The sequence below is a fragment of the Sapajus apella genome, unplaced genomic scaffold (genome assembly GCF_009761245.1).
Source record: "Sapajus apella isolate SASKATOON/1434 unplaced genomic scaffold, GSC_monkey_1.0 scaffold11, whole genome shotgun sequence".
Classification (NCBI taxonomy): Eukaryota; Metazoa; Chordata; class Mammalia; order Primates; family Cebidae; genus Sapajus; species Sapajus apella.
The window spans coordinates 35,067,493-35,080,335 of NW_022436951.1; the positions used below are offsets into that span (position 1 = coordinate 35,067,493).

Genomic DNA, 12,843 nt, shown 5'->3' on the forward strand with positions numbered 1-12,843 from the left:
TTGGGTTCAATGAATTGTTTCAATGTCAATACCAAGTGTCAGGAAGAACCCGTATACCAGTGGAGTATATATAACATTCAGCTCGGACTCTCTTATCACTAACAATTTCTAATGAAATATATCACACACAAAACAACTTCAACACAGGAATATAGCAGCTGTAACAGTGTTGTTCCATTTTTAGCAGAATATATGGTTTTAACTTATCAGTAAGAATCATGGCTTAACAGGAATGACTCTTACACCAATGGTGCATATGCCAGGACTTCTCAGGCAACAAAACAGAGCCACAGGAGAGGCTCCACTTGATGGAGAAGACTCTGGGGACATTAGGCATGATAAAAATAAATAATGCCAGCAAGTCAGTGAATTAATTCCTATAACTCCAAAAAAGAAAAACATTGAAAAGTAACCCCATTACACAGAATGAAGATTGAGGCTGTTCATATCAGTAAGAAATTTCAACAAGCTGCTATTTTGCTAAGACCAGAGCTGGGAATTCTAGACCCGCAATGTTCACTAGCTAAATCACCCAGAGAAAATCAAATGCCCTGTGACCCTGTGATGGTGTTGCAATGCAGTTGCATGACCTTGAAGAGATGAGTTCACCTCTCTGGGTCTCAGTTTCGTCATCTGTAGAATGGGCACCTTTCTTGCTCTAATGCAATGTGACTACAGTATTCTTTCACAGTAACAATGAAAATGCTGCTACAAAGACCTTGCAACAGCTAACAGTTCCTGGAGGCTTACTTTAGGCCAGGCATTGGTTTAAGGGTTTTACATGTACTAATTGAGACCATCAGCTTACAAGGCAGTATCATGCCATTTTATAAACGAACTAGGTTAAACAGTTTTCCCAAGAAGTGGAAATGAACAAAGCCACAATTCCCACACAGACAGATGTTCTCAACCACTTCACTCAACTGTCCTTTTAAAATGGGAAAGCAAGGTGCCATGTATATATTTAATCATACATTTCAATATCCAAAGGATGCCTCCAAATCCTTGCTTGCTAGGCCTCTAAATTGCAACCATCTTTCCTGCAGAAAATTACAGTTTTTCCTTGGCTTTTGTTATACCACAAGTAAATTATAACTAAAATGACTTAGTGAATTACTGGTTGCAAATTACAAGCACCTGCAGAGTCACGTTTCCTGCAAGTATAGAAATGCATAAACGGATGTATCTTCAGCTACCTTTACTCCAATACCTAAGAGCATGCTCTATTCCCTTCCACCCTCAGAATGACGAAACTAGAGAAAGCATTCACAGAATTTCCTGCTCCTTAGTGGGGATATTGGGCATATTTGTCTGCCCTCCCAGACTTCCACCCTCAAGGAAGGAAGTGATTCTTCCACCTATTGGGGGTACTGAAAGATTGTCTGGAATAATAAAGTTGGTTGCCCTCAACAAATGATTGGGTCTGTTAATTTGTTTTAGAAGAATAAGATTCTTTATTGATGTACAGATAAAAGAAACTCTCTGACATACCTGCCCTTCAAAAAAATATCTGATACTGGAAAATTAATTCATAATAAAAAATAATTCTTTTTAAAATATCTAGCTCATTACATCACGGTAAAAGAAAGAAGGTAGGTTGTATTCTCAGTCACACATATTACCTATTTGTAGTTAATAATAGTGGATACTTTTATTTTAGTATCATACTAAAAAAGTCTACTTTCTGTATCTGACTACTTAAAATTATAGAATATAATTTTTTCATTTATATGGAACTATTGACTATTCCTAATCATAAATTTTAACCAAAACAAACCTGGCTAGAGCCAGCTGGTATTCTGACAAAATTAAAAAAAAAAAATGTCAACCTTTCCTAACACTGACAGGCAAATTTTGAAAACAGCTGGCTGATTTTGGGTATAATTAATGAGAGCATTAAATTCTGAAAAAGGGTTTTCATGCATTTGGTAATAAAAATGAGTTCCAGGAAACAAAGTAGAAAGAGAGAGAAAAAAAAAAAAAAAGAAGAAAAAGAAAAAACAAGTGACATGATAAGACTTATGACTTAAAATTTCATTTTACTAGTTCTAAGTTTTCTGATACCAGGGATCAAAGTTTATTTTGTTCACCAGGCCCAGCACTATTGCCATTCCTGGTAGTTGGTTGGCACTCAACAAACTGATGGTGAAAAAATTATAAATCAGATTTTTTTATTAATGCTCTCCATGATAAACAGCAGAACTTGTTACTCATATTATTAAGCAGAATGTTTAAATTCAAGATATGCCATCAAATGTTCTATTTACTGAGTTTCATGTCTTCAAATAATTCTTCATAAATATGGGATTAAATGTATTTAACAGTTTAAGCAAGACTGAAGTTTCAATTCAGGATTTATTTTTACAATATATAAAACTTTGAGGATTACTTTAATTTTAGGACCAATAATGTGAAATTATGGATTGACCAAAAGTTAAAAGTAAATGAAATCACTTTGTGAACAATGTCAATTAGAGAAATACTAAATCAAAACGAAGAAACTGCTTTTTTCTTTTTAGTATGTATTCCAAATCATCTTTACAAAGGCAATGACATACAACAAAAAATCTCTTTGCACTTGCATTATGCTAAGATCATTTTGTAATCCAAATGTTCTAGGAGGCCAGGGATGTGCTTTAAGAAAATTGCCAAACTTCTATAAGAACTGATGAAAGTCTAATGGAAATCAAAATCAGGCAGATTCAGGGGGAAAAAAGGAATCTGTCCAAGAATTTAGGCAGCAAAAAATAGATCTGCTTAGCTCCTGAATTGCATGACAGCCCAGCTATTCAACTAACGTGCTCCAGCGTGGAAACCTCGGCAGGGCCCCAGGGCAGCCATACCCACCTCCCAAGGTCGACCTCTCTGAAGCCAAGGTCTACCAGCCGGAGAAATGAACTCATCTCTAATCACATGAACATGGCTCTACCTTAGCACTACTCTATCTTCAAATGTCCCTACCCCAGCCATCCTTGACTAGCTGGATGGAGAACATTTTTTGGAAAGCAGAGATGTTGGTTATGGTGCTACCAAAATCAAAATAGAAACAGGCTGGTGGGAGCCCAGAATCATCCATCCCAACTCGTGTCCAGTTTCAGATCACAGGGCACATTTCTCCCAGGCATAGATAGCTCCTTCTGACGTGATCCTGCAGCTGGTCTCTGCCTGAAGGTGGCTTTTCTACCAGACTGGGTTACCCTCCCTGATTCTGGGACATTTCTGTACAGCTTGTCTCTTTGAAGGGTTTACATAGTAGACATGAGACCATGAATTAGGTACAGCCAAGAACAGGATTCATTTCACTCTCATGCTGTGAGAAATGCCCACTTTGTACTTAAAATGATTTAGCTGAAGGCAAGAGGAGCATGCAAATGACTGATTTATCAAGGAAAAGTTAAGATGCTTGGATAATGTTTTTAAAAGGCTACCACTTCCACAGATGCACCAAGCAAAATGGGACATAAAGGAATATAGAAACTGAATATAGAAACACAAATATAAAGAACAGAGACAATTCAAAGAACGGTGCTTTAAGCACAATGATGCTAAATCTGAGTGACCCATTCAAGAATCTCTATCAATGAAGTTTAAGAAATTAGAATTCTCTGTCACAGAAAACAAAGGGGTGTGTGCAGGGGAAGCATGAACTTCACACTTGTCTTTAAATATATTAATGCTGCTATAAATAGGTCATCACCTGCTCCTTTCCATTTAGAAGAGAACAAGCCAGAGAAGGTTTGAATTACAGATTCGAGAGAATCACAAGCAGAAATGCCCCAGCAGAGCAGATTTCCAAAGGAAAACTCTGATGTTTCTGTTTTTTCTTGGCAAGTAAAAAACAGTAAGTAGATGTCTTTGGAGCTCCTGCTTGCCCATGAGACTGAGCAGAAGTCTCTCCCCAAGTCCGTTTTGTTCCTAAAAGTAGTAAAGAGAGATAAAAATGCCATTCCAGAGAGCATAGAAGGCTGGTTACACGTGGAGAGAGTCAGGGCTGCTCTGGACGCCTATCTAGACTACAGGGATCAAAAGGTACTCTCTGCTCTAGATTTGATAGTATAAGAGCTAGTGTGTGATCTGTTCTTCATGGCCTCCTACAATCTATTTTCTATTCTTACCTCATTGAACTCAATCAGTAGACAGCTACCACTGAGTAGTGTGGGGAATTTTTTTTTTTTTAATTTTTTGAAAACATGATGGTAACAATTCTTCCCATGCATAACATCTGAACACCATCTGGCTCCGGATATCCGAAACAAATTGCCAAATACCAAAGACAGCTATTTTATCTGGTGAAATATAAGCAAAATCCACTTCTTTGGTGGTGGACACATATAAATATAGGCACATATTTATATTCTAAGCTCAAAAAATATCACCCAGTGGAGACATTCCCAGAACAACTACTGACTAAAAAAAAAAATCTCACTGGATAATCGATGCCTCGCACCAAATCTGCACATACATATCACAGGCACAGCAAAAGTTTGAACCACAGACTCAGAGATCAGTAACAGGAAGTTACCGCCATCTACAGATTTCCCCTCACTGTTCAAGGGAGCGAACCAAGGATTTCTGCTTGAAAAACATAAACTGGCAAAACTGACATCAGCTGTTGAGCTGCATTATACTCCTAGAGATGAAATCCACTTTAATAGCCTGTCCAAAACCCTAAACACGTTACTTCTCTAGGAACAGGAAAGCAACCGTCCATCCCAAATGCTTAACGGTAGACCCTGAGATGAAAGATTCACAAGTCAACACCCCATCACTTTCTGTCTATCGGGCTAAAGGGCTAAATGTACACAGGTTTAAAGGCAAGATGTATACTCAATTTTTCTTCTTCATTTTCCTTGTCATTAATTACTTTTCCAAGGCTGGCATTTTGCAGAGTTGAATAATGCCGAATCCAAACTAAAACGCCAGCTCCGGAGCCGTGCCACTGGAACCGGGCAGGAGACAGTGACTCGCCCAGGAAGCCCGGGGCTGATTCCGGGAGACCCATTCGAGCGCCCTGGGCAGCGGCTCCCGGCGGAAAGCGCAGAGTTTGCCAGCCGGTGCGCAAAGATGCACAAAGCACACGCCCTGCCCGTCCACCTGGTGAACACCTAGACAACTTTATTTTGGGAAGAGCCCTCCAAGGAAACTTTTGCCTCACCCGCAGCCCTTGCCAGAGCCCACCGGGCCGCGAGCCGGCAGAAGTGGGGAGCCCCAGGCCGAGGGGGAGCCGCGGGCGAGGGGGCAGCCCCGAGCTGCACGCGGCTCGGCGGGCCGAGGTCCTCTCCGGGCCGGGGAAGGCGCGGCGCTGGACCCGCGGGGAGGCCACTCACCAGCCCAAGCGCGAAGAAGACGGCGAGCAGGGCGAGGCAGGCGCCCATGACGATGAGCAACAGGAAGACGATGAGCGGGTGCTGCTGGCTCATGCAGTAGTAGGACTCGTAGAGCCAGTCCCGGGACCGCGGCAGCCCGTCTCCGCCGCCCGCCGCCTCCTCGGCGCGGTCCCGCAGGTAGCGGCGGCGCCGCATCGCCTCCTGCCACATCGGGGCGGCTCGCAGGGCGCCCGCTGTGCGTGCCCGGCCGGGGCAGCGCCGCTCGCCGCGGCCGCCCGCGTCCCACTGGCGCGCCGCCTCGGCCGGCCCGGCTGCCGGCTCCGGGAGCTGCGCGCTGGGGCCTCCGGCGCGGGCGGAGCTCAGCGCCCCTGACTGGGCGCGCTGACGCGCGGGCGGGGGACCGGGCGGCGGCCTCGGGGGCAGCTCCCGGCGCCGCAGCCGCCACAGCCGCCGCGCGGGAGGGGGCGGGTTCCACGGGGCCCTCCGCCCGCCGCTCCCCGCCCCGCGCGCCGCCGGCCTCCGCGCAGGGGCGGTGTTGGCCCCCACCCGACGGCCGGGGGCGAGACGGTGGGGGGAGTGGCGGGCTGCCGGGCTCGCTCTGTGCCCCGGCCCGGTGTAGTCCTCGCCTTCCTCCTTCCCACACTCAGCCACCGGGTCGTCCCCCTCCTCGGCCCTATCCCGAGTGCGGCGTGGGTGGGGTAGGAGGCACAGCCCTCCCCTCTGCGGAGTGAGAACGCAGCCCCAGGGTGGAGGGAGGGGGGAGTCCCACCCCCACCCCCACCCCCGCCCACCTGCCTGGGAGCACTGCGGGGCTCCGGAGCTCCTCCCCGCCACCTCAAGGGCAGCAGGCCGCGGGCAGGGACGCTGCCACCCTCCCGTTCCCCCAACCCCTTCGTGGGCTGCGGGGGCTGCTCCCACCCTCCTCCACAGTCACAGAGCGCAGCCGGGGTCAGAGGACCCGGGGGTCCCTCCTAGAGTGCTCGGGTCAGAGGACCCAGGAGACACCCCCCTTCTCACTCTCTTGGGGCGCTGGAGGGGACCTCCCACCCTTCCCGCCTCCCCACGCGGGGCAGGGGTTTGTCGTCTAGCCCGGCCTCCCCGCCGCGCAGCAGTGTTGGGGGCTCCCCCATCCTCTCCACTTTCGGAGAGGCTGGGGCTCCCTGTTAGGGCGGCCGGGCGCGGAAACGCGAGGGACCCTGGACTGGAGACCCGCGCGCTGCGGAAGGAAGCGGTAGAGGCAGAGGCTGCACGCGGAGCCCCCTCGCGGCTTGGGGGGCAGCCACCCTCGCGCCCCGCAGTGTCAGCCTCAGGCATGCTTCGGAGGCACCGGACGGGCCTATCATATTATCACAGGCTCACAGAGGTGCCCCGTGGCCGGTCGTGGTCCTCGCCGGGCCCCTCTGCGGAGCAGGGATGGCGGCAAGGGGTGCTCAGGGAGAGCGGCTTGGCGCGAGCGCGGGCGGGTCGGGTCTGGCAGCAGCTCCCTTCCTGTCATCTCGGAGGGCTGCACGCAGGAGGCGCTAGAGACCCGGCAGGAGCCTGTGGGGGCTGAGGTCATCAAGGACAGTGTCCCCTCCCGACACGCGTGGGAGCGGAGGCCGCTAGCCCTTGACCTGGCGGCCGAAGGGGGCTTCACCGCTGACCTCCAAAGAACCCCTCCCTTCTGGAGGTTTTCTCCTATTCGAGTGTGGTCCGGTCCAAGGAGCCCCCAAATCCAAGCTCCTCCCCAAAGCCTCTCCCTACGGAATCGAAGGCAACGGGCCCTCCCTTCTCCTGACACCAGCCGGCAGCCCAGAGGGCTGTTCCATGCACTTTTTATCTCTTCCAGGAGATGACCAGCTTTCAGGACTCAGCCTTTGTCATCACCTAAGACCTCAGAGCCTTCTCGAATGGCCCCACTGCCCCGCCACTCGAGCTGTCGTGTACCCCTCGCGGGCAGAGGGCATGTAAGCTGGGTAGCTGTATTGCTGTGAGCACAGGCCCAGGCAGGGCACCGAGACCCAGGCGGGATCCTCCCAGAGGTTTTCATTTTAGCAACAGCCAGTGCCCACAGGGCCTAAGGGTGAGGGCTCAGGAGCTGCACCGCTCACCTGCAGATCTCATAGAGAGGGAGGCAGGGAGGCAGCCGGGGAGGGTGCCTGTCTATGCAGGGCCGTGTCTAGGACATCAGGTCCAGCCCCACCAGGCTCCCTGGTCCCTGGACTTCCCTCCTTCTGGGGACCTGGGAAGAAGGAGTGGGGGAGGAGGCAATGGGTGGGAAGGGGTCCCCCTGGAGCCTCCTGTAGGTACCAAGGCTCACCTCCCACCGCGGGTCACCCTGCCCTAGCAACAGAAAGACATTCTCTTACCTGCAGAGTTTATGGACTGCCACCCCCACCCTGTCCTGCCTACCCTCCACTCCAACGCCCTGCTGTGACTGTAACACAGGTAATTTCAACTTCAGACCCTCCCACCAATCCTCACTGGGCTGGATGCTTTGCTATGGACCTGAGGATGTGATTACGATACTCCCAGATTTTAGGTTTTTGAAGGTTCTGAGAGCAAGCTTCAATGACAGACCACACTGATGAGTCCGTGGTGTAAATATCCAGAGCCCAATCCCTTCCAAGGAAAAACGGTTGAGTGGGAAGCTGGACAGGGTTTCTATTGTGTTGGTTCTCTTCCTCCTGCTGTGTGCTTGGTCTTTCTGGGGTGGGCAGAGTTGCACATTTCCAGTCCTTTCCTGTGCTAGCAACCGACTAATTATTCATCTTCCCTCCAGTTCTTGCTTCTTCTCCACCCCTTGTATTGATAAATGTTTGCCTTCACCCACTCAAGAAGGAAGAAAAGTAAATAATCTGTAATTTAGGTTTATGCAAAAACAGCTGAAAAACTTGTGAGGAAAAGGAAATGCTTAATTACAGTCTCCTTCTTCTGAGTGGGGAAGTGGACCCTTTTGAATATCCAGTATCTGTATCATATATATGTTCTCTGTTTGGTAAAGGGAGTCTTACGACTTTTAAGAAATTTTGTTACAATATAATGGCATGGAGATTATTTTGTCCTTGATCCTTTTGAGCTTTTTAAATTCATTCATTCTTTCATTAATTCACTCAACAAACATTTTGTGCCTACCATGTGCTGAATGATGGGGGCAGGGCGTGGGGTAGGGGGAAGACAGGGACCCTGGGAACCTTGTAATGGTTTCCGATTTACTTTGAAAGGTAGGGCTACAAAAAGTGAAACAGGAACAGAAATCAACATTCCTACCCCTCCTTTTTTCCTAAACACTACAATTTAAATTTCATCATCATAGACACAGGACTTAGAAGGAAAATAATATTAAAATCAAGAATATGTCAGGGCTTCTCTAAGGCTTTGCTAGATCTTTGTTTTGTTCCGATGCTTATTTTTGTGGGGGCCTCTGTCGTTACGTTTAATATAAAAAAAGCGAAACAGTATGATCATTACAGTTGCTGTATTCATGTTTTGAAATCAGTTGCACTAATTATGCCTTTTAAAAAGTTCCCCACAACAGTTTCTATTTTAAAAAGGAAAAAAGAAAAAAGAAACAAAACAATAACTCACAAGCCATATGAAGTACAATGAAAAATGTCCTTTAGTACAAAGCCAGGAGCATGAAATACGGACTCTTGCAACTAAAGGGACCCCAAGGAGTCCTCTGGTTCATTTTTGTGTCTCAGGGCTGCTACTCCAAGGGTAAGATGTGGAGAGCAAGGGGTTCTCCCATATATTTACTCTGTAGCAATTTATCTGTGGTAAAAAGAAATCTACTGGGGAATCTCTAACTGGGCCAGAGGGAGAAAAAATAAAAAGCATCAGGAAGCAGAATTTGTTTTTTCCTGTAACGCTAGAGGGCAGCCGTCTATCCTCATAACCCCGCAAGCAAGGCTGACTTTCTGGGTCTGTGACTTGTGCAGCTGGTTCAAGGTTCTGCTGTCGCCACCCTTAAATTCTTAAAAATGTTTGATCAAAGGGTTCTACATGTCCATTTTGCCCAGGGCTCTGCATATTGGAGAGCCTATCCTGCTAGCTGGTCACATTAAACAGCAGTCCAGTCTGGGCCCGCAGACAGAGCCTATGGCAGGCCAGCCAAAGGACAAGGCCTCCTCTGCCTGGGAACTCAAGCCACCTATCCCCTCCTAATCTGGTCACCTCCCATGGACTACATACACACTAAGACAGACTCAATCGATTATAAATCTAAGCAGTCACGCTGCAGGATAGGTTTATGCATCAGTGGGTATTGCGTTAAAAATAACCCATCTTCTAGCTCCTATTTCAAATCCAGTTAGATTAGCTCAGTCAATGACGCTGTCATGTTCCTCTTAACGTCCACAAGGCTCTGATTGATTAAATCAAGGCAGCCCAGCCAACTGCACCAAGGACAGAAGCGGACATGTGCCAGCCAACCCAGGGCGGATTGTAGAGCTGAGCAGAGTCTTTCCCTGTGTGTTCATTTTCCTCTCTGGCAAATACATTACTAAAATTTATATAATAAAGTATGAACGGTATGTCAACAGATTCATTATCACCATGAAATATGCTTTGTGCACCCAGATAACATTTACATTTTTATTGAACCAGAGTCTGGGAATACAAAATCCACCCAACCCAAGCCAGTTTATGGCTCTTAGAAGTCAAATTAACTCTTACAGTTCATTTAAGTACTTCTTTGCAGTTCAGTTTCCAAAGCATCAACAAAATGATGCTGATCATAACATTAATATATTCATTTTCTTGTCCATCCAGTGCTGAATGATCCCTACATGCCTTTAAAAGACCCTACTTAATTGGCTTATTTGTAAATTAGGTTTTCAGGGACAATACCGGAATCAATATTTCAAAAAATCATCTGAAAGATCTGATTTGGGGTGAGTTACTGAGATTTTTGGCCCTTAACATGTGCGAAGATGGTCCTAGTATGTCAGAGCAGACCTTTCACAGATGCCCACTGCCATGGAGAAGTTTACTCCTGGTAATCTTTCAAAATCCACTGATATGCTGGAATGCTTTCCATGAGCCCTGAGAGGAGTAAGAGTAGGTTAATGACTAATCAGTTTCCAGGACGTCTGCAACCTTGTGAGAGATATCGATTTCTCTGCTCTTGCTCAGAGAATGTGAGCTAAAAAACAATGACTCACGCCGCCGTGGAGATGTGAGCTTAGGGTCAGTGGCCTAGAGAGGTGCAGAAGAGGGTCTTATTTAGTAAGCATAAATATATAGTTCAGATACCTTGGCTTTTATTTTTATATGCTTGTATAAAAATAAGTGTCCCTTAAAATGGTCATTAAGGAGTGACTTGATGATACTCTAAAATTAAAAAAAAATAATGTACACTGAGGGACAAGATATGGCTTCTATGGAACAGTGCTGAGATATAGTTCATGAATATTTTGTCTAATTTCACCTTTCTCATTCAATTCAACCAATGTATGATTTTAAACCACTTCACACATTTTAATTCATGGGACCTTTTTAACTTTGAAAATAAATCAAGTTCAATTCAGTCTTATTCCACACTATAGTGTAATAATTGTCAATATCTCAGAATCACTTCCTTAAAATACTGGATTTTGTTCTATCGCTGATATCATCTGTCATCCTTGGAGAAGTCACGTATGATCTCCAAGCTTCAGCTGATTTGTTTTTAAAGTAAGGAAATAAAAAATGGAACAGTTATGCTAAGACTCTTTCAAACAGGTTTGTGGTAAAGGAATGGATTTTAATCAATATTTTTAGATTGAAAGGAAAAAAAATTGTTTGCATCCAATTAAAAATATATAAATATAATAAAATTGAACTGTACCAAGAAGTTTGTTGAATTTTGTCTAACTGTTTAATAATAAGTACTATTTCCTTTGATAAAAAGCAACAGAAACATGTATTAGTGGTGTGTAATGACAATTAGTAAACACCCACAAATCGTACTTTTATATTACCATGGTCTGTGTTCCCTCACTAAGGGTAAGTTCTGTCAAAGCAAAAGATTTTGTTTCTTTTGTTCATTATGTTCCTATTACCTGAAATTTGCAAAAACACATAGTAAGTGTTTAATAAGTATGTGCTAGGTGAATGAATGAATAAATCAAGAAAGACAGACAACTTCATTCTTTTAAAAACTGAGTTCAATTGATGAATAGTGGCAATAGATTAAGCAAAATTTCATTTGACAAAAATATTTCCAGGTCTTTAAGAGGTTGTCTTTATATGTTTACCATTATTACTATATTAAACAGCACCCTCCACTATATCTTTAAAATCCTCACAGTGTTTTCACATTTTAAACTGGCAAGATTTTTATGAAATATTGAACACCTCTTGCTACCAATTCCACTTGATCAATAGAGCAAAGGATAACAGTACATATAAGGTGAGATACTAAAGAAATAATCATAAAATAAATCTGTTCAGGAAAGAGATTATCTGGAGAAAATACCATTGAGGTTTTTTTTTATCAAGAGAAAATGGCATCTGGTACTGTGAGTTCCCAGTAACAAATCCTGGGCAAAACATCTTATGTGTTCCCAGTAACACATCATGGGCAATATCAGTGAAGTCTCCCAGAATTTATAAAGTGCGAATTTAGAACTTCATCCTCTCTGCAGCTTAACTGTGTTGAGACATTGACCGTAAGGAGGCAGAGGTAGGATGCAGTATCCTGTATCAGCTCCCTGCCTGGGCCCACTGATTGCCAAGTACGAAGACCAGCATAGAGGGTAGTAAGAAGAAAAATAATCTACAAAGAACTTAAACAAGTTTACAAGAAAAAGCAAACAACCCCATCTAAAAGTGGGCAAAGGTTTTGAACAATATGAACAGACACTTCTCAAAAGAAGACATTTATGCAACCAACAAACATGTTTTCAAAAAGCTCATCATCACTGGTCATTAGAGAAATGCAAATCAAAACCACAATGAGATACCATCTCATGCCAGTTAGAATGGTGATCATTAAAAAGTCAGGAAACAACAGATGCTGGAGAGGATGTGGAGAAATAGGAATGCTTTTAAACTGTTGGTGGGAGTGTAAATTAGTTCAACTACTGTGGAAGACAGTGTGGCGATTCCTAATGATGTAGAACTAGAAAGTTTATTGTGGCACTGTTCACAATAGCAAAGACTTGGTACGGATCCAAGTGCCCGTCAATGATAGACTAGATAAAGAAAATGTGGCACATATACGCTATGGAATACTATGCAGCCATTAAAAAGGATGAGTTCATGTCCTTTGCAGGGACACGGATGAAGCTGGAAACCATCATTCTCAGTAAACTAACATAGGAACAGAAAACCAAACGTTCTCACTCGCAGGTGGGAGTTGAACAATGAGAACACACGGACACAGGGAGGGGAACATCACACACTTGCGCCTGTCAGGGGTTGGGGGCTAGAGGAGGGATAGCATTAGGAGAAATACCTAATGTATGTAGATCACAGGTTGATAGGAACAGCAAACCACCATGGCATGTGTAACAAATCTGCAAGTTCTGCACATGTACCCCAGAACTTAAGC

At 45.2% G+C, this 12,843-nt stretch overlaps 1 protein-coding gene and 1 long non-coding RNA gene across 2 annotated transcripts in view; one reads left to right on the forward strand and one right to left on the reverse strand.

Annotated features, from left to right (window-relative positions):
- Nucleotides 1-5,690, reverse strand: part of ADCY2 (adenylate cyclase 2) — a 450,913-nt gene extending 445,223 nt beyond the window's left edge. Inside the window, exon 1 of the mRNA XM_032279123.1 lies at nt 5,328-5,690. Within this exon, the coding sequence (XP_032135014.1) occupies nt 5,328-5,537 (210 nt within the window). The 5' untranslated portion in view covers nt 5,538-5,690. The remainder of the gene's footprint in view (nt 1-5,327) is intronic.
- A 1,503-nt stretch (nt 5,691-7,193) lies between these two features.
- Nucleotides 7,194-11,446, forward strand: LOC116552395. The gene is made up of 3 exons (XR_004269364.1): nt 7,194-7,389; nt 7,682-7,754; nt 7,842-11,446. It is a non-coding gene; the product is annotated as an uncharacterized LOC116552395 (long non-coding RNA).
- Nucleotides 11,447-12,843: the final 1,397 nt, after the last annotated feature.